Raw genomic sequence first — 22,278 nt, 5'->3', positions numbered from 1 at the left:
TAAAACGTATATGCAATTTAGGCATTTGTGCCTTTAAAAACTGTTGTTCATACATAGTATATACACACATGCCTTTATAAATTGCACATTTTTATAACGTTAATATTTTGAGTGTGTTTTGGTTAAGGTCATATGGATTACTTGCCACACGTGAGAAAAAGCTGTTTTATTCACGAACTATTACTGTTACAAAATGGCGCTCACATTATGATGTCCATAGGAGCCTGTGCATTTTGGAGAGTCCTCCCTCTCTGTTTACCACTAGTAAATCTTGGCGCCAGAATGTTATTTAAAAACGAATATGCAGCGTTAGCTAAGTATCAGTGAGCAAGGGCACGGACGTGTCCGAAACGCGTCTGATGGCATTTTTTTACCCACTCGTTGCTATGAAATAAAAAAGTAACTTTACACCACCTTGCCTTGAAGTGCTGATTTGGTTGTCTGCGTGCCTTTCCGTGCGGCATGCACATTGGTGAAAAGCTGGATTGTCATATATATATATATATATATATATCAAACCAAAGTGCCTTAAGCATTCAAGAGGCACACAACAGGTCTCTCCCCTCCGGGTCTTTACAGCTCAGCATGTCATCCCGCTTCACAAACATTCAAACGCCCGACGCGTTTCGGGGAAACATCCCCTTCCTCATGGGCTGCAAATGAAGGCACTCGATATTGCATCAATTTCGTTTAGGACTTTTTATTAGGAACAAGCCCCTCAGTGGGCGTGTGCTTAGTGCGTCATGCCACCAAAGTATGCTGGGACTTGTGGTCCATTGGTGCTCGTTTTTTTCCTTTTAGTAAGGTCGAGTGTCCTGACATTTAATAATGCATTGTCTTTACCTTTAGTAGGCTGTGTTGCGTTCGGATACGCTGTATTAAAAGCAGAGTCCTGTGCTTTCAACAGTCCCAATGGTTCAGGACTTCAAGCCTCGCTTTGCCGCCAACTCCGTTGCAGTGACAGCAGGCGATGGTGCTCTCTTCACGGCCAGGCCGCCGTGCAGTAACATCAAAAAAAGGGCCTTAAGCATTCAAGAGGCACACGACAGGTCTCTCCCCTCCGGGTCTTTACAGCTCAGCATGTCATCCCGCTTCACAAACATTCAAATGCCCGACGCGTTTCGGGGAAACATCCCCTTCCTCATGGGCTGCAAATGAAGGCGTCATGCCACCAAAGTATGCTGGGACTTGTGGTCCATTGGTCAGGACACTTGACCTTACTAAAAGGAAAAAAACGAGCACCAATGGACCACAAGTCCCAGCATACTTTGGTGGCATGACGCACTAAGCACACGCCCACTGAGGGGCTTGTTCCTAATAAAAAGTCCTAAACGAAATTGATGCAATATCGAGTGCCTTCATTTGCAGCCCATGAGGAAGGGGATGTTTCCCCGAAACGCGTCGGGCGTTTGAATGTTTGTGAAGCGGGATGACATGCTGAGCTGTAAAGACCCGGAGGGGAGAGACCTGTCGTGTGCCTCTTGAATGCTTAAGGCACTTTGGTTTGATGTTACTGCACGGCGGCCTGGCCGTGAAGAGAGCACCATCGCCTGCTGTCACTGCAACGGAGTTGGCGGCAAAGCAAGGCTTGAAGTCCTGAACCATTGGGACTGTTGAAAGCACAGGACTCTGCTTTTAATACAGCGTATCCGAACGCAACACAGCCTACTAAAGGTAAAGACAATGCATTATTAAATGTCAGGACACTCGACCTTACTAAAAGGAAAAAAACGAGCACCAATGGACCACAAGTCCCAGCATACTTTGGTGGCATGACGCACTAAGCACACGCCCACTGAGGGGCTTGTTCCTAATAAAAAGTCCTAAACGAAATTGATGCAATATCGAGTACCTTCATTTGCAGCCCATGAGGAAGGGGATGTTTCCCCGAAACGCGTCGGGTGTTTGAATGTTTGTGAAGCGGGATGACATGCTGAGCTGTAAAGACCCGGAGGGGAGAGACCTGTGGTGTGCCTCTTGAATGCTTAAGGCACTTTGGTTTGATGTTACTGCACGGCGGCCTGGCCGTGAAGAGAGCACCATCGCCTGCTGTCACTGCAACGGAGTTGGCGGCAAAGCGAGGCTTGAAGTCCTGAACCATTGGGACTGTTGAAAGCACAGGACTCTGCTTTTAATACAGCGTATCCGAACGCAACACAGCCTACTAAAGGTAAAGACAATGCATTATTAAATGTCAGGACACTCGACCTTACTAAAAGGAAAAAAACGAGCACCAATGGACCACAAGTCCCAGCATACTTTGGTGGCATGACGCACTAAGCACACGCCCACTGAGGTGCTTGTTCCTAATAAAAAGTCCTAAACGAAATTGATGCAATATCGAGTGCCTTCATTTGCAGCCCATGAGGAAGGGGATGTTTCCCCGAAACGCGTCGGGCGTTTGAATGTTTGTGAAGCGGGATGACATGCTGAGCTGTAAAGACCCGGAGGGGAGAGACCTGTCGTGTGCCTCTTGAATGCTTAAGGCACTTTGGTTTGATGTTACTGCACGGCGGCCTGGCCGTGAAGAGAGCACCATCGCCTGCTGTCACTGCAACGGAGTTGGCGGCAAAGCGAGGCTTGAAGTCCTGAACCATTGGGACTGTTGAAAGCACAGGACCCTGCTTTTAATACAGCGTATCCGAACGCAACACAGCCTACTAAAGGTAAAGACAATGCATTATTAAATGTCAGGACACTCGACCTTACTAAAAGGAAAAAAACGAGCACCAATGGACCACAAGTCAAAGCATAGTTTGGTGGCATGACGCACTAAGCACACGCCCACTGAGGGGCTTGTTCCTAATAAAAAGTCCTAAACGAAATTGATGCAATATCGAGTGCCTTCATTTGCAGCCTATGAGGAAGGGGATGTTTCCCCGAAACGCGTCGGGCGTTTGAATGTTTGTGAAGCGGGATGACATGCTGAGCTGTAAAGACCCGGAGGGGAGAGACCTGTCGTGTGCCTCTTGAATGCTTAAGGCACTTTGGTTTGATGTTACTGCACGGCGGCCTGGCCGTGAAGAGAGCACCATCGCCTGCTGTCACTGCAACGGAGTTGGCGGCAAAGCGAGGCTTGAAGTCCTGAACCATTGGGACTGTTGAAAGCACAGGACTCTGCTTTTAATACAGCGTATCCGAACGCAACACAGCCTACTAAAGGTAAAGACAATGCATTATTAAATGTCAGGACACTCGACCTTACTAAAAGGAAAAAAACGAGCACCAATGGACCACAAGTCCCAGCATACTTTGGTGGCATGACGCACTAAGCACACGCCCACTGAGGGGCTTGTTCCTAATAAAAAGTCCTAAACGAAATTGATGCAATATCGAGTGCCTTCATTTGCAGCCCATGAGGAAGGGGATGTTTCCCCGAAACGCGTCGGGCGTTTGAATGTTTGTGAAGCGGGATGACATGCTGAGCTGTAAAGACCCGGAGGGGAGAGACCTGTCGTGTGCCTCTTGAATGCTTAAGGCACTTTGGTTTGATGTTACTGCACGGCGGCCTGGCCGTGAAGAGAGCACCATCGCCTGCTGTCACTGCAACGGAGTTGGCGGCAAAGCGAGGCTTGAAGTCCTGAACCATTGGGACTGTTGAAAGCACAGGACTCTGCTTTTAATACAGCGTATCCGAACGCAACACAGCCTACTAAAGGTAAAGACAATGCATTATTAAATGTCAGGACACTCGACCTTACTAAAAGGAAAAAAACGAGCACCAATGGACCACAAGTCCCAGCATACTTTGGTGGCATGACGCACTAAGCACACGCCCACTGAGGGGCTTGTTCCTAATAAAAAGTCCTAAACGAAATTGATGCAATATCGAGTGCCTTCATTTGCAGCCCATGAGGAAGGGGATGTTTCCCCGAAACGCGTCGGGCGTTTGAATGTTTGTGAAGCGGGATGACATGCTGAGCTGTAAAGACCCGGAGGGGAGAGACCTGTCGTGTGCCTCTTGAATGCTTAAGGCACTTTGGTTTGATGTTACTGCACGGCGGCCTGGCCGTGAAGAGAGCACCATCGCCTGCTGTCACTGCAACGGAGTTGGCGGCAAAGCGAGGCTTGAAGTCCTGAACCATTGGGACTGTTGAAAGCACAGGACTCTGCTTTTAATACAGCGTATCCGAACGCAACACAGCCTACTAAAGGTAAAGACAATGCATTATTAAATGTCAGGACACTCGACCTTACTAAAAGGAAAAAAACGAGCACCAATGGACCACAAGTCAAAGCATAGTTTGGTGGCATGACGCACTAAGCACACACCCACTGAGGGGCTTGTTCCTAATAAAAAGTCCTAAACGAAATTGATGCAATATCGAGTGCCTTCATTTGCAGCCCATGAGGAAGGGGATGTTTCCCCGAAACGCGTCGGGCGTTTGAATGTTTGTGAAGCGGGATGACATGCTGAGCTGTAAAGACCCGGAGGGAAGAGACCTGTCGTGTGCCTCTTGAATGCTTAAGGCACTTTGGTTTGATGTTACTGCACGGCGGCCTGGCCGTGAAGAGAGCACCATCGCCTGCTGTCACTGCAACGGAGTTGGCGGCAAAGCGAGGCTTGAAGTCCTGAACCATTGGGACTGTTGAAAGCACAGGACTCTGCTTTTAATACAGCGTATCCGAACGCAACACAGCCTACTAAAGGTAAAGACAATGCATTATTAAATGTCAGGACACTCGACCTTACTAAAAGGAAAAAAACGAGCACCAATGGACCACAAGTCCCAGCATACTTTGGTGGCATGACGCACTAAGCACACGCCCACTGAGGGGCTTGTTCCTAATAAAAAGTCCTAAACGAAATTGATGCAATATCGAGTGCCTTCATTTGCAGCCCATGAGGAAGGGGATGTTTCCCCGAAACGCGTCGGGCGTTTGAATGTTTGTGAAGCGGGATGACATGCTGAGCTGTAAAGACCCGGAGGGGAGAGACCTGTCGTGTGCCTCTTGAATGCTTAAGGCACTTTGGTTTGATGTTACTGCACGGCGGCCTGGCCGTGAAGAGAGCACCATCGCCTGCTGTCACTGCAACGGAGTTGGCGGCAAAGCGAGGCTTGAAGTCCTGAACCATTGGGACTGTTGAAAGCACAGGACTCTGCTTTTAATACAGCGTATCCGAACGCAACACAGCCTACTAAAGGTAAAGACAATGCATTATTAAATGTCAGGACACTCGACCTTACTAAAAGGAAAAAAACGAGCACCAATGGACCACAAGTCAAAGCATAGTTTGGTGGCATGACGCACTAAGCACACGCCCACTGAGGGGCTTGTTCCTAATAAAAAGTCCTAAACGAAATTGATGCAATATCGAGTGCCTTCATTTGCAGCCCATGAGGAAGGGGATGTTTCCCCGAAACGCGTCGGGCGTTTGAATGTTTGTGAAGCGGGATGACATGCTGAGCTGTAAAGACCCGGAGGGGAGAGACCTGTCGTGTGCCTCTTGAATGCTTAAGGCACTTTGGTTTGATGTTACTGCACGGCGGCCTGGCCGTGAAGAGAGCACCATCGCCTGCTGTCACTGCAACGGAGTTGGCGGCAAAGCGAGGCTTGAAGTCCTGAACCATTGGGACTGTTGAAAGCACAGGACTCTGCTTTTAATACAGCGTATCCGAACGCAACACAGCCTACTAAAGGTAAAGACAATGCATTATTAAATGTCAGGACACTCGACCTTACTAAAAGGAAAAAAACGAGCACCAATGGACCACAAGTCCCAGCATACTTTGGTGGCATGACTCACTAAGCACACGCCCACTGAGGGGCTTGTTCCTAATAAAAAGTCCTAAACGAAATTGATGCAATATCGAGTGCCTTCATTTGCAGCCCATGAGGAAGGGGATGTTTCCCCGAAACGCGTCGGGCGTTTGAATGTTTGTGAAGCGGGATGACATGCTGAGCTGTAAAGACCCGGAGGGGAGAGACCTGTCGTGTGCCTCTTGAATGCTTAAGGCACTTTGGTTTGATGTTACTGCACGGCGGCCTGGCCGTGAAGAGAGCACCATCGCCTGCTGTCACTGCAACGGAGTTGGCGGCAAAGCGAGGCTTGAAGTCCTGAACCATTGGGACTGTTGAAAGCACAGGACTCTGCTTTTAATACAGCGTATCCGAACGCAACACAGCCTACTAAAGGTAAAGACAATGCATTATTAAATGTCAGGACACTCGACCTTACTAAAAGGAAAAAAACGAGCACCAATGGACCACAAGTCCCAGCATACTTTGGTGGCATGACGCACTAAGCACACGCCCACTGAGGGGCTTGTTCCTAATAAAAAGTCCTAAACGAAATTGATGCAATATCGAGTGCCTTCATTTGCAGCCCATGAGGAAGGGGATGTTTCCCCGAAACGCGTCGGGCGTTTGAATGTTTGTGAAGCGGGATGACATGCTGAGCTGTAAAGACCCGGAGGGGAGAGACCTGTCGTGTGCCTCTTGAATGCTTAAGTCACTTTGGTTTGATGTTACTGCACGGCGGCCTGGCCGTGAAGAGAGCACCATCGCCTGCTGTCACTGCAACGGAGTTGGCGGCAAAGCGAGGCTTGAAGTCCTGAACCATTGGGACTGTTGAAAGCACAGGACTCTGCTTTTAATACAGCGTATCCGAACGCAACACAGCCTACTAAAGGTAAAGACAATGCATTATTAAATGTCAGGACACTCGACCTTACTAAAAGGAAAAAAACGAGCACCAATGGACCACAAGTCCCAGCATACTTTGGTGGCATGACGCACTAAGCACACGCCCACTGAGGGGCTTGTTCCTAATAAAAAGTCCTAAACGAAATTGATGCAATATCGAGTGCCTTCATTTGCAGCCCATGAGGAAGGGGATGTTTCCCCGAAACGCGTCGGGCGTTTGAATGTTTGTGAAGCGGGATGACATGCTGAGCTGTAAAGACCCGGAGGGGGAGACCTGTCGTGTGCCTCTTGAATGCTTAAGGCACTTTGGTTTGATGTTACTGCACGGCGGCCTGGCCGTGAAGAGAGCACCATCGCCTGCTGTCACTGCAACGGAGTTGGCGGCAAAGCGAGGCTTGAAGTCCTGAACCATTGGGACTGTTGAAAGCACAGGACTCTGCTTTTAATACAGCGTATCCGAACGCAACACAGCCTACTAAAGGTAAAGACAATGCATTATTAAATGTCAGGACACTCGACCTTACTAAAAGGAAAAAAACGAGCACCAATGGACCACAAGTCCCAGCATACTTTGGTGGCATGACGCACTAAGCACACGCCCACTGAGGGGCTTGTTCCTAATAAAAAGTCCTAAACGAAATTGATGCAATATCGAGTGCCTTCATTTGCAGTCCATGAGGAAGGGGATGTTTCCCCGAAACGCGTCGGGCGTTTGAATGTTTGTGAAGCGGGATGACATGCTGAGCTGTAAAGACCCGGAGGGGAGAGACCTGTCGTGTGCCTCTTGAATGCTTAAGGCACTTTGGTTTGATATATATATATATATATATATATATTTGTTGGCAGGTATCTGTGAAAACTTACATTTTCATTGTATGAACAAGTGTGGTAAAGGCATACGCATTTTAAGAAATATATATATATGTATTTTCATAAATACATACATATGTGTATACATTTTTACATATGTATTTAAAATTATTTTTAGTCATGCAAATATATATATATATATATATAATAAAAAATATTTGTGCATATATTTTTTATTTTAACAACCCCCAACTCTTACCCCAAACCCATCCTAAACCCTACAAATTCCCTTACCAGCCAAAATCCCAAACCCATCCTATACCCTAAAAATTCTGTTACCACCCAAAATCCCAAACCCACCCTAAACCCCCAAAAATCCCTTGCTACCCAAAAACCCAAACCCACCCTGAAAATTCCCTTACCTTGGTGCGCATGGCATTTCACGCTTATATAGAACACTGGTGACCAACAAACAGAGCCCCTACTGATGCTTAGGGCCAGGTCGGAGGGCAATGTCCAGGCAGCCGCTCAGCCGGGAAACTAGTGTTAGGTAATTTTTCAGGTGGCATCTCTACAGTGCCCTCAGTGCGCATTTCTCATTAAATCCCACACTGGCATCAGTGTGGGTTTAATGTGTTGAGAAGTTTTATACCAACTTCCCAGATTTCAGTAAAGCCATTATGGTGCTGTGGAGTTTGTACTGACACGCTTCCATACCATATACTCTTTATAGCATTACTGCCCTTACAATGTATTCGAATTGACCTAAACACTGTAGGCGTACAGGGCTCATGCACCTGTACCCTCACCACTGGTAGTGCACCCAGCTAGAGAGATGGATTACTTATGCCAGGGAAGTGGGTTGTAGGCATGGCACACAGAGATGGCTGACACGCTCATCACTTTGTTCTGCACCAAATCAAGCAGCCTGCAAAGGCAGTGTGGGTGGTACAGGGCCTCGAAGGGTGGCACAATAAGTGCTGCAACCCTTAGAGGCATTCCTTGGTCAAATTGCCCTTGGTATCTGGGGTACATTTTACAAGGGGATTACATGTGGCCAGAGAGTTGCCAATTGGGTTTTGGAACAGTACAGTTTAGGGAAACAACTTAGACCCTGGGCACCTGTTTGGCAGGAGCCCAGGGCACACTCAGTTGACGTACATCAACATTTAGGCAAAAAAGTGGGGGGCAACCATGCAAAAAGGGGCCCTTTCCTAGAATGAGGCTGCAACTGGCTTTTTTCGGCTGGCAGCCGCTGCCTAACTGCGGCTCACTCTCCCCTGACACTCAGCGCTCAAGCCCTGAGCGGCTCAAAGAGAGCCTGAGCAGGTCTTACACTCTCCTGAACTCCTGCACTTAACCTCTCTGTGACAGTCTAGACACTTGATTTACTCAGCCATTGTGGTCCATGATTCGAAGCACTACCTTTCTGTGCTAATTTAATTTAAATGTATTGTATATAGCATTTCTGAAGTTGTTCTTCTGCGCGCTCCAACTGAAAATTAAAATGCTGTTTTATGTGGAAATAAATGTGCTAATGTTCATGATACTGTGAATGCTTCACCTCAAGTCATGTCTGACATCTTAGCCCAAATTCCTTCCTCTTACTGGTCTAAACTTGCCAGTGATGTAAGCTGTCTTCTTATAGTTGAGCCCATCAAGAAATGTTTATATAAAATGAAGGGGATTCCTAGTACCCTACAATATCAAACAGATCTCAAGGTGAAAACAGGAATTCCACCAATTTTTGATGCTCTGTTAAAGCAAAACATTCACAAGTACATGCATCAATGTAGGCTTTTGTGATTTCTTAATTGTGATTATTAAGGAATTGCAATTAAGGAATTGCAAAAGCCTATGCATGTAGGAATCGCTATAAAATTAGCGATTCCCAAACATTCGCAAATTGCGAGTCGCAATTAAGGAATGCCTTCCCATTTGAATGAATGGGAGATTATATGCGCAATTTGTGAATACCAATAGGTACTCACAAATTGCGCATGAAATTTCAAAGGTGCCCCCTGAAATTGCTCAGATCACACATGTTGCGCACAGTGTAACCTACACCTTTAAAAAATGCACTTTAGTGCATTTTTCAAAGTTTTTGCAAATTCCTATCAAGTTCAACTTGATGATAATTTGCACCCCCTAGTAGTGAAATTGCTATTCTAAAGTGCTTCTTGTATTGCATTTAAGGAATCGCAAATTGAGATTCCTTAAATGCAATCGCAATTTGAGAAATCACAATTAATTGCGAATTCTCAAATTGCGAGTGCTTTGAACCTTGATGCATCGCAAATGCCCTTTCTGCGGGCGCAAACGGTTTTTTTTTTGCGAACCGCACTGTTTGCGCTCGCAAAAATGGTTGATGCATGTGCCTGATGGTCCACACTGTTAGCATCTGGCATATTCCTATTCTGCTTATCAAGAAGCCAAGTTAAGAAACGGATTGCTTTGTATATGATCTACATGCCGTTACTTCTTTTCTAAATCCCTAATACCTGTTGTGCTGAACTTAGCTTTCCCTCTGTTGTGTATTCCGGCCACTGCTACGTGATTTACTGTTGTTGATCTGTGTTCTGCCTTCTTTTCTATCCCAATATGATCTTCGAGTCGGTTTCTGTATGCCTATTTCTTTGATGGCTCTCAAGTGATGATGGCTCTACTTCATCAGGGGTGGAGTCACCTATCTTTTCACAAGCACTTAAAAAAAGATGTGGACACCTTTTTCTTCCTGGATGGCTCTACGGTGGTTCACTATGTTGATGATTTGTTGTGTGCTTCCGATTTTTAGACCAGGGCAAACAGGATGCTCTACATTTGTTCGCCAAATTAGCTAAATGTATGTAAAAAGCCTTTAGGGAGAAACTGCCATGTTGCCTACCCTGTGTCTGATATTTATGTCACAACATTTCAGACATAAAGTAAACACATCTGTCTGCTAATAGCATCACAAATGTTTGTAAGCTACCCTGATTCGTCATGGTTTCTCAGGTATATATTCCCTTGGGGATGGTTGGGTACTGACGACAATGGATTCAGGGTTATGCTTGCATTCTGAGACCACTGCAAAATTGTGAAACAGGTAACTTCCGAAGGTGTGCCGTAACCTATGGAACCAAACACACATTTTCTTTGAAGCTTGCTTTATCGTGTATCCCTGCTCTGGGCTTACCCAATCAAACCATCATGTTGTATTGCTATCTGACAGCTTTGACTTCAAAGTATTGGTACTAGACTATGGTGTAAAAAGAAACTGATTGCATAGTGCTCCGCTGCTCATGATGTTCTGGATGAAGGGCTCCATCTTAATGCATTAGTGCACCACAATTTTTTAGCAGTGGAAAACTTTATGGGCTCAACTCTTGCACGTCAGTTGGCTGCTGAGGAACATGTGTCTACTAGGCATGTTCCAACAAATCACACTGTCACTTTATATAAATCTATGGAACAGCATAATAAACACAGTCACTCAGAACTTCAACACATACTAATGCACACCAATATTACTGAATGCATGCTTGTGTAGATCATATTTTACATTTGGTCGGGTACCACAATGAAACACACACTGCGTATCTTTGTTTTTGTTGTACGTATATCATATCCCTACCCCCATCCGTCATCCAACTACAGAGCCTCAACAAAGGTCCAGTATATTGCACACATGCACATAAACCATCACTGAGCGCACTTGAGGTATCGAGGAGTCATGCTTAGTGTGCAGAGGTGGGATTGTGGGGGGTGCACCAATACTCTCAAGAATTTGTACGCACAATTATTGTAGCTTGATGAGTGTTGCATGATATTGCTTACACAGAGACCCTGTAGCTTCTACACCTGAATTACAGCCCCATTCTCATGTACAGTGTCAAGTAATTGATGAATGGGGGCTATGATACCTCCAACTATACCATCCTGAGATAAAACGGTTGCATTATTATGATTTAACATCTAAACTAGCATCAACTAGCACATCGCTTACCCATCTATTCATAGACACATCATTTGCACACACTAAACATTTTCAAATCACATCCTAACACCCACACCGTATTGTACTTATTCTAAATGATAAGATAATTTACATTAAACACATATTCGTAAGAACACGTACGGACTAACAAGTCTATTTACGGTATCCCTTTTAATTTTCATACATCTCTAAGGATACTTTTAAACCTACAGACATTTTTTCCCCTTAAGTATCATACCTATTTAATCTGTTTCCGTAGTGGATTTCTCTGCCTCCGCAAAGTAGATGGAGAACTCTGTTGCTTGGATGGAGAACTAATCAGTAGGGTGGAGTGCTCCACCTACTACGACAAACCGGGACGTGAAATAGTTGGACAGGAAGTAGGTCAATCCTGAGCGATCCGTGAACCACCCAAAAACATCCAAATCCATTCTACGGCACCTTTGATTCCAAATAGCCTGCAAATAGCTGAGGATGGTGAAGAGGGGACCCCATTTTCACAAGGAGGAGAAATCATCGGGGCTAGAATCCTTAACAAGTATCCTCAGGTATGACATGAACCTAAGACTCAGCTGACTAATGCAACATAGACAGAGATATGTCAGACCATAGCCAATTGCTGCAGTGCAGTTAATGTCCAAACCCAAAACGTTAGGGAATGCTGGAGGCCCTGGGAGTACCTCATGGTGTTGGGCTTGTTTGAAGTTGTAGGATGTGCTTGGGGGATCCTTCCAGACTCACCCATACAGAACCAAAGGGCTATCTTGAAGGGTTCTAAGAACAGTGTGTACTTACCAGGGGAGACCTGGTTGCTCAGTCGGTGTTGGATTGGTGCAATCAGCAGTCCTCTGGGTACTCTGCTGAGCATTCCCACCCTTGGACATAGAGAACTAGGAATTGAATTGACAAGTGGAGTAGTGTGATTCCAGTTTCATACAGTAACAGTAGACAGGAGATGTGTATCCACTATCTCGACTTTCTGTTTTGGGGCAGTTCCCCTTTCCCGTGTCCTCTCCAGACACAGTCTTTGTGTAGAGTGATGCTTCTCACAGCAGGGTTGTCTACAGCCTGAGGCAAACACCACAGAGGCAAAAAGAGGAGTGAGCTTTTTACATCAAGCTGTCATCAACCAAACTGAAAGAGTGTTCAGGGGAGGTCAAAAGGATGGGCCTCCCCTTCACGTTGCACATGTCAGCAGTCTCACCCTTGACCCAGACCAGTCACCAAACGGCTGTGCTTCAGGAAGACTAATCCGCGGACTCTGGCTCAGCAAAATGTCAAACTGAACTTCTAAAGAAGTCTCGTCTCCTCTTCGCAAACGTCAGCGTATAGATCACCTCCCTCCAATTCCATGAACGTCAGCAATATACTTCTACTGTCTGGGAAACAACCTTACCTCCGTCTCGTGCAAAAGGCCATGCCAGTGTTATCCAAAATGACCTCTGTTAGTCTGATTAACTCACACACACCATGCATGTACTAAGCAGGCCACACAGAAAACGCACAAAAATACAGATAGGATGTTAGTGCTAGGAGTTGGGTAAGTGTACAGAAGTGGAACTTTACACGAGTGGACCAGTAGGCCTTTACCTGTGTGACACAGATAACAAGGCTGGGCCACAACTATGGATTCAGAAAAAAAGAATATGTTACCATCACCACTCTATGTGCTAAACCCATGAAAGAGACAGAGAGGGTGCGCCTCTGCAGTTGATAGGACAGGTCCAAGGACGTACTTGTCTTAATGGATAGAACTAGAACTCTGCGCACATACTTAAGATTAGCTTGACGACTGAGCCAAAATCAAAACACTGGATACCAGATACACACTCATGGCAGGGGAGCATGACTACACCAACAGGGACATTCTTCTCAGAACAAAAATTGTTAAGTTATTTTGGTATTTGTGTTAACCATAGTCACTCACTTTTAAAATGGCAGCTTTATTTTACAAGCTCGCATGGTATTTTTAAAAAATGTTATTTTTAATTCACAGGATAAAGTGAACAGTCACTCAAACATGTGTTTCTTCCTTTTTAGTGGGCTGCCAAGAAACGAGTGATAAACAGCGAGGAACTTGGGGAAGTAGAATGAGGACCTCAGAGGCTAGGCAGGAATAGGAGGAAAACACCATCACTAATATAGAGGAGGAGTGAACATCCACAAGCAGGAAGGGTGCACACGCCCCGAGAGTCACTCGTTTTCAAACAAAGAGACACCAGCTGAGGGTTGGGAGTCCACTAAGAGGATGATCACTTTGGAGTCTAGATGCCAGGAGGAGAAAGACAATAGGGGTTTTCTGGCCTACAACAAACACCATTCTATTACCCCAGGAGCAGGCTCCCAGAGGCACGCCTCCATCAATCAAGAGGACCTAACAACAATGGGCCCTCCAGCTGCCCCTCTCCCACCCCACCCCGATACCTTTTGCTTCTTCTCTTCTGAAATTGTCCATCCAGAAGATTGTTTGAGAGTGAGATTCACTCCGGACCCCCAGTGCCTTCAACTCCTCCCAGAGTACAGGATCCTGCCTGCCTTCCAGGAGTTCATGAAGCAGGTAATTACTGGTTAGCAGGTGCTCTTTCCAGGCCTTCAAGAGGTCGAAAGCAGCAGAGGCAGAGATGTAGGCACTTAGAAGCAAATGCTGACAGGGACACAGTTTTGCTACTTCCTGTCTTCTTGGTGTGCAGACATAATCATGGGTTCTGTGTCCAAGCCCTCCCCTATCGGTGTTGTGTGTCCTAGTATGTTTTTCACATTTGGCCACAATTCTACCTCCTTTTTTCCAGATCCCAATGTGGTGTCTGGACCAACCCTACAATAGCAAGTGCCTGCACCTGTTGAGGCGGTTCAAATAGTTCTGGTCTCTGCAAGAGAGGATGGGAATGACCAAAAATGTTGTTTCTTAACCCAGGAATGCAATTCCGACACCTCATCCCGGGTTAGGGATTGACTTTTATTTTTCCTTGTTCATCATCCTCTATATCACTCCTAAGTGGAACTTGATCTGGTTGTTTGGAAAAAGCACGTATGCTGCCAGATATCATTCGATGTATGTCTCGAAAAACGCAAGTCATATCTCAAACAGCTGTATTCATACCAGTCTCTTGTATATTCAACATGTGGTTTATCGGGTTTCTCTGTAGTGCTTGGTCCTGGTGTGTGGAGCTCTCCTTCCCATCGATACACCGCATGTTGAATACACAAGAGACAGGTAAATACTAGAAGATAAGGAATCTCACCTTATATTGTCTTGAGGAGGCCAGAAATTCAATCGGCCGAAACGCATTGACTATTTGCGATACAAGGAGTCCACAACAGATGTTGAAACAACAACAAAAAACACTAATCTATGAATACCAACGTAGACATTTTGGACACTAGATTGAGTGGTAATTGTATACACACGTGGAACTTTGAAGTCGAATCTAATATGTTTCAAAAAGAAGTGGATCGTCAATGTACTGCCAAAAACATATAAGGAAGAGTGTAACATTGTGATACTGTTGTTTCTGGCTTAGTAACAAGGAGCATTGTTTCTTCAACCTGAAGGCAAGCCAATTCCACAGTTCTCTGGAAATTTTTTGTTTGCTCGTATGGTTGATGGGCAGCGGCAGACTAACTTCTCACATCTCAGGGACCCGTGGAGCCATAGCACAAAGTCACCATGAAATAGGAACCAAGTGGCCAGTGGCCACTTATAAGGAGGGGTAATACTCAGGATCATGGCAGTTGTTTACCAGCACTGGCCCTGTGCTGGAGAGTCGTTCAGCAGTGGCCGCTGACTGTGGAGGAAGCGCTACTACCTTCTGAGGAATAGTTCTGTATACTCAGCCATTGGACCACACCATCTCTGCAAGCTCCCAAAGCCTTAAGACGTGGTATATTGGCACGGCCAAGCCTGAAGACATGTGGTATATTGGCACGGACTCTGTGTTTATCTAGGGAGGGTACGGGGAACCACGCACTCTGAGCTTGTGCTTCTGAATGTGTACAAGGTGTGGCTAAGAGATTACCGTTGCCCGGGCTCACCTGTTCCCAGGAATCCTGCTCCGCGATCAGGTTAATAAGCATCCTATTGAGATAAAGGGCTGGCAATAAGTGCAGTGGACACAGGACGATTGCCAGAGACGGGCAACACGTGCTGCGAGCAAATGTCCCTTACGAAGGACCAGCAAAAAAAAGTGCTGTGGACAAAGGATCTTTGCCAGGGACCAGCAACAAGTGCTGTCAGCTAAAGCTCCGTTCTATGGACTGGCACCAAGTGCTGTGAAAAAAGGACCCCTACCGGGGCATCAGCAGAAAAAGTGCAATGTGCAATGTTGCAGGGGATTCACAGCAAGTGTTGTGAGCGGGACAGTAAGTGGTGTAGCCAAAGCAGCCTAACCATTCCTCAAAGTTCCGACGACTACAGGGACTCCACTCATGGTATCATATACATAAAAAAAATGTTGACACTTTAAACAACAAAGCAGTTTGTTGCAATAAGGTTATGCATACCTTACAGATTTGGGCTATAGGAGATACAACCATCACTCAGTTTCAAGGTTCATACAGACTCACCTTAAGTTACACAGATATCATAGTTGTCAACCTGCAGAACCACCTTTCAGTTCACAGATCCCAGTTTTATCAATTAAACAAACACTCCACCACTTTACAAAGATTTTACACGTCCTTGTCTTAGATGGCAGAGCTGTTCTTCTTACAGCCTGGAGCCTCTGCTGCACAGTGCCCCAGTCACACTTGAATGAAATGAAATGATCACAGACAATAATCAGTTTTCTTCTTTCTTCATTAAACTCTAAAATTCTTCTTTTTCTGGTTGATAGTGGTTGATTACAGACAGTCCAGGGGAAGCCTTGACAATTGACTTCCCCAAAGTACAATCTTCAACAATACCAAAATTTACACTATAAAAATATCTCTATATCAGAATTGTGTTCATTTCAAAATTAAACAATATTGACGTTGAAATTTGTGGAATGTTGTGAAATGGGCAGGCACACGGGGTGGGAGGGTAGGATAGATATCAAACTAAATGCAACAAAATGGAGACACCTCATCTGATGAGGTGTCCTGCGCAGAGCTCACTTCCTGGAATATATGGGCCTGTGGGAATAGGAGATCCTCCTCTCCAAAGTCTGAGAAAGTGTGACGGGAGCGGTCACCAACCCAGGATTTTAATGCACTAATGAGACTTGGAGCATAAAGAGCACTTAGCACTTAAGTTGGGGCAAAGTTTCAGCTCAAAACCTCACATGAGTATGGGGTGTAACAGGATGTACCTCCTCTCTTATGATCTGAGTGGCAAGCCTGTCTCCCATAGCTATGAATGGAACAGCATGTTGACACTTTGCTGTTCCTATAAGCAAAATAAACAGCAAATGTGTGAAGCTAAATCCCTGGGGCTTGAAAAAATCCTGACCACATACTATTTCACATTTAAAAGCACAATTGTCTGACAATAAGCTCTACGGGCTGATGCAAGAGATACAAAAATGTTTACAAAGTTCTACTGATGGTCTTCTCTGATGCCAGTGTGGAGGATACAGGCCTCCAACAACATTTTCATAGTATTCTCCATCATGATCACATGATATAATATCCATTCTGTTTTATAGCTGGCTCTTCTGATGTCCAAAAAGTTAATTTCACAGACTCCTCCAGAATGATCTCCTGAGACAGCTTGCATGTTGGCCATGAGATAACCTCCAGCCTCATTCAATGTCCAAGAATGCAGTTCAAGTGGGCACCATTGACTATAGAGGTCCACAATAAACATTCGATCAGGCTTATAACTGTTGCCTCTTAAAAATGTCCGATGCCCCATGAAGTCATACAATACAATGGGATTCTGCAATCTCTGTATAATAATCGGTCTCTCATTTCTTTATACTAGGTAACTTGTGGTGCACCCAGTCGCCTATTATATAGAAATGGAGTAGCTGCTTAAGTGTAATAACATATTACTGTTGAGTCCATGTCACGATGCCAACAGCCGAGGGAAAAGGCAGGTCAGGTGACAAGCATAATTAAAGCAGTTGTTAAAGAACAAAAACAAAACATTGCTTTACTCTCTTCTGCTCTGTTTTTCTAGCTGTACAGCGACAAGCAGAAAGCAGATATTTATGGATTATTTGCACTCCTTAGGTAAGTATATAAAAGTTAAATTCTTTCTGCAAACATCCCAAGCAGTGCCTTTTTTATGTTGTAAAAAAGCTAACATATTAAACTGATTCTAATATCTTTTTACAACTAACAGTTTTTTTTATGTGTTTCATTTTGCACTACAGATTCTATTTTTCTCCTTCAAGTTTGCAAACATGCTCTCTCTTTGGTACGAAAGAGCTATGCACTAAGGATTTAAGTGGTTTGTGAAAAAGGTGATGGATGGACCATGTATTATAAGGAAAAAAGTGCCCCCCACCGTACATGATAAAGCTATTGCAAGTCAGCTCGAAGTCCCTAACTTTATAAAGGAAATATGCCTTCAGCATGGTTTCTCTATATGGTCATGGAACTCCTCGATAACTTGCAATTTCCTTACAATGTACGGCAGGGGGGTACTTTGTCTCATATAGTCCCCTCCTACTCCCTGAACACAAATGAATAGTTTGCTGGGTTCTTGTGGTGCCCACACTCTTTAAATGGAGTTCCACTCAGCCTTCGCCTTGTACAGGAAGGAGCATGGGAGCTCAATATTACCAGAGGATGAGGAGGAGGTAATGGACCCCTAGGAAGTCATGATATCCAAATTATATAGAGTTAGATCTCTACTTAACCACTATATCAGGACCATATTCTCCAGGTCTTTTCGTACCACATGAGAGAGGGGTCTCTAAATGCAATCAAAATCACCCGCAGGTCATGACTAGGAATTTTGGGCCATCTGATGGCCATGGAGAGGCAGGAAAGACCCCAAAAGTAATGGAATTTCAGGGCGTGCGCAGCCTCAGACCAGATACCTGCATAACAAGGCTACAAGAGGGACTCTTCCTCGCAAATAGGTATTCTATTTTACAAAGGGGCTTGGCCCTTTCCCACAAAGTATCAAGAAACGTCTTATTATATAACAGTAGCATGAAAAAAAGAATCTTCTAGGATAGGGCAACCACTTTTTGTAAAAAGTTAAACTATGGTGCTCAGTGAGATGTGACGGAATTAGACATTGGGTATTGAAAGAGTAATAGTGGATGTGAAGAAAGTAGTGGTCTCTGCTGGTGATAGGACTATGCAAGAAGCAGACCAGAGGCCCTGGAGGAGAGAGGAGATGTATACAGAGCAGATGCAAGCTGAAAGAATGATAGGAAACATGCAGATCTTAGGTACTAGAGGAGCGATAGGATGGTGCAGTGCGTAAATGTCAGATGTGGAGAAGCAATTTGACATCTGTGGAAGGACCTGATGCCATCAGCTGAAATTGCAATGCGAACCATAGAACGAGAAGATGTAGGGTGTTGGAGGAGAAATGGCAGCAACAAAAGAACTGCAACCAGGATGTGCAGGGAATGGACGTGCTCCCTAGGGACAGAGGGGACTATTACTATTTCCCACCTGCTCCAATGCCTTCCGGCCTTAAGAAAACAGTGGGGTAAGGCCTAGAGGTTGCTAAAAAGCTCATTCTTCTTGGTCCAGTCCATGGGCGGTGGCTTCTTTTGAGAACGTTTTTGGTGTGCTCTCTCCTTCGCAATGGCCAACGACACACTGAGGTCCAGCTCAGATTCAGGCGTGGATTCCTGGGGAACCTAACAGAGGGGAAGGCAAGAAGAGAGTGAAGGAGAAGAAGAGACAAGGAAGAGCGTGAAGAAATAGAGAATGGAGAGAAGAGAGAGACCCACGTTAACAGGTCAAATCACAATGCACACGGATATTGTTCTGCAAAGGCGGCCACCCTCCCCAGTGGTGGACATATCTTTCAGGATCACCTCCCTCTACAATAAGTAGGTTTGTTCTATTAGGTAAGCGATTTTTAACTTGATGTATTGATTGAGGTAGAGCAGCCGACCATAGCCACCCAAGGGTGCATATCAAAATGCATTACCGGAATTCTTAGAAAGTGAAACAGCTTACTGAAGAGTAATATCTCAGCTATTCTATTTATGCAAAAACAGGGAAACCATAAGACACAACATAGTAACCTTAACAGAGGTAAATCACAAGCTCGGATTAACATTTAAGCAATGCAGTATATGTCTGCATAAATGACATCAATAAAAACAGATCAACACAAACTTTCTAATTATAATTTTTAAGTTATTCGTACAGTAAAGGGAGATACTGGCTGGATCAGGATTACCCATTCTGCGTAGATACCACACTTCTGAGATCCTTACCACACACATATTTTGCCAAGAAAAAGCTGGCCCTGAGAAGGAGGGAAATAGATTACCAAATACTGATTTCTGCAGCTATTCTACCATTCCTCAAGTGAAAACTCTGAATATTTCTGCATTACTACACCCAGGAATTAGTGTACCCCAATGAAGCAGTAACGTATGGTGCAGTTTCTCTGTAACAGGTGTAATGATGGTGTAAGTAAGACTTAAGTTTCAATCAGTGAAGTAGGTGTGCTCATCCCCAATGTCTGTTGTATTTATGAAGCTCTTGGCCAGCCATGTTAACTAACCCGCAGCATAAAGTGAGAGGTGAAAGTTCCATTGCTCCACCATCCACTCACCAAGTCCCTTGCCGTCACCTCTTGTCATGTTCATAGTATCTCAAGAAACTTAATGCTGATGGCTCACTTCTCTCACTCTCCCATGGTATACATTCACCCCCTATATCATGCATGCCCTATAATTCTCACCTGCACAATCCTTGCATTTATTTCAGGACTTTGATCTTGTCCTGGGTCGTCAGGCGTAGATGCTGTTGATGCTGTGGAACTTGGCCTTGGCGTGGAAGGAGGGCTTTCCAGCACAACCTCAGAGTGTGTCTGTACGGCATTCACCTGAAATAGGGAGAAGATGAGACATTGGCCATGCACCGGGTACTCTTCAAAATCAGCATTTTGAACTGTTCCTACACGGCTTGCCTAAAGCCGCCCAGATGTGTGGAGGACCAGAATTAGGTGCTTTGGAGAGTTCCACCCACTGGGATTTAGACAGCAGGATAAGCCGGCGTTGGACACCTATACAGAGGTCATTCTAAATGGGTAACATTTGCACACCTGCTTAAAAGCTGTGGAAGTAAGGGGTACTTTAGGAGGAAGGTATACCAGATCTAAGCCACAACCTTTACTCACCAATCAGACAAGAAGCTGGTAGTCCACTGCTCTTTGAAATTGTGATGTAAAGCCCATCAACTCTTGAAGAGAAGGGGGGTTGGGTGAGGGCAGTAACCCCTACCTTCTTCATGGATGGCGTGTTAACTACCTTTACATGAAACAACACTGCACAACCCACCTTGTTCTACATTAGAGGAGGGGATATATTTGGCTTACTGCATCATGTAACACTGTCTATCTAAACAACAAGCAGATCAAGGTCCCCTTCCCACGCCACCACAAAGAGTCACCTTTGTAATTACACAAGGGGTCCGCCACAGCTCACCTTCCTAAGCCCAAAACTGTGACTTTATGGGTCGTTCATATAAAAGACGTCACAGTGGGCAATTCGTACCCAAATTGGAATCTGTATCCAGCATCATCCTTTTACAACTCATCCAGAGATGAACACCCCAGAACCCTAGAAACGTACCCTCTAGAAACCCAACAAAGCCATGAGGACAGATTTAAACTTTCCCTTGTGTTCGAAACACATATTGATCCCCCGTAAAGACCAGCCTTGCTCCAACATTACCTTTTCCTCTGAATCTCCATTGGAAATCAATTCTGGCAAAGAACCTGAACACAAAATGAGAGTTGGTCTGAGATTAATGCTAACAGTTCACAAATCCAGCGCTCAGATGCTTCTCAGCTAGTTCTGCACTCCATTTTTGTTTATTTATGGCATTTTGTACAGCACAGATTACACAGATGAGATGTTAGAGAGCTTTACATCTGATAGAGAGTGAAAAACCTTGTAGTGGCTGCAGCATCTTATACAAAGGTACACACATTTTTTTGTTTCAGTCCATAGGCCATACAAATAAGACAGGGATTAAAAGCATTTATGAATACAAAGTGAACTGAATAGCTCATTTTGTCATTAAGAATCCTAGAAGTACACATGAAGCCATTGAATCAATGCTGGGAAGAGAACCCCTGGGCTCGGATGGTCCGCCCTCAGAGTTTTATTAAAAAAAAACCTTCTCAGGAATGCAGACGAATTGATAGAGGTTTGGGTTGAGGCTAGACGGAGGGCTGTGTTGGTGAACTCCATCACTAAGGCTATCATAGTAATGGTAAAGAAACCAGAGGAAGACCCACTACACTTTGCCTCTTACAGGTCCCCATCTATAATAAACATGGATGCCAAAATATTGGCTGAGAAGGGTCTCAGATACGGAGCTGGGCTTACACTGGGAAACATATTTGTTTCCATACCTTGGAGTCCAGATAGCGCCCATGATGGAAAACCAATACCAATAATATGGGGCATATGCTGAAGGGTCTTGGGGCATCAGTAAGATTTTGGAACAAATTGCCCCTATCAATAATGGTGCAAGCAGCTGTGGCAAAGATAGTGTTTCTCCCCCGCTGTCTGTATATGCTACAAAACTTCATGTGTGTACTCCAGAGCTTGATAGCCTATAGATCTTGCTGGTTCGGGCTGGTAGATGGAGTAGGGTTAAGCTAAACATTCTGAAATTGGACACGCAACTTGGAGGACTGGGCACTCCAGAACTAGAACTCTGCTATCTCATTACACAGCTCCAGCATGCAGTGTGGTGGTGCGTTG

At 45.0% G+C, this 22,278-nt stretch overlaps 1 protein-coding gene across 1 annotated transcript in view; it reads right to left on the bottom strand.

Moving 5' to 3' along the window:
- Nucleotides 1–16,211: 16,211 nt before the first annotated feature.
- The window catches only part of NHERF1 (NHERF family PDZ scaffold protein 1), a 193,109-nt gene continuing 187,042 nt past the window's right edge, over nt 16,212–22,278 (bottom strand). Inside the window, exons 4-6 of the mRNA XM_078654472.1 lie at nt 21,238–21,281; nt 20,244–20,387; nt 16,212–19,182 (exon numbers count right to left, since the gene is read on the bottom strand). Coding sequence (XP_078510598.1) covers nt 19,036–19,182; nt 20,244–20,387; nt 21,238–21,281 — 335 coding nt within the window. The 3' untranslated portion in view covers nt 16,212–19,035. The remainder of the gene's footprint in view (nt 19,183–20,243; nt 20,388–21,237; nt 21,282–22,278) is intronic.

The sequence above is a fragment of the Lissotriton helveticus genome, chromosome 7 (assembly GCF_964261635.1).
Source record: "Lissotriton helveticus chromosome 7, aLisHel1.1, whole genome shotgun sequence".
NCBI classification, from domain to species: Eukaryota; Metazoa; Chordata; class Amphibia; order Caudata; family Salamandridae; genus Lissotriton; species Lissotriton helveticus.
The sequence above is the reverse complement of the archived record's forward strand: the minus strand, read 5'-3'. Positions and strand labels throughout refer to the sequence as shown.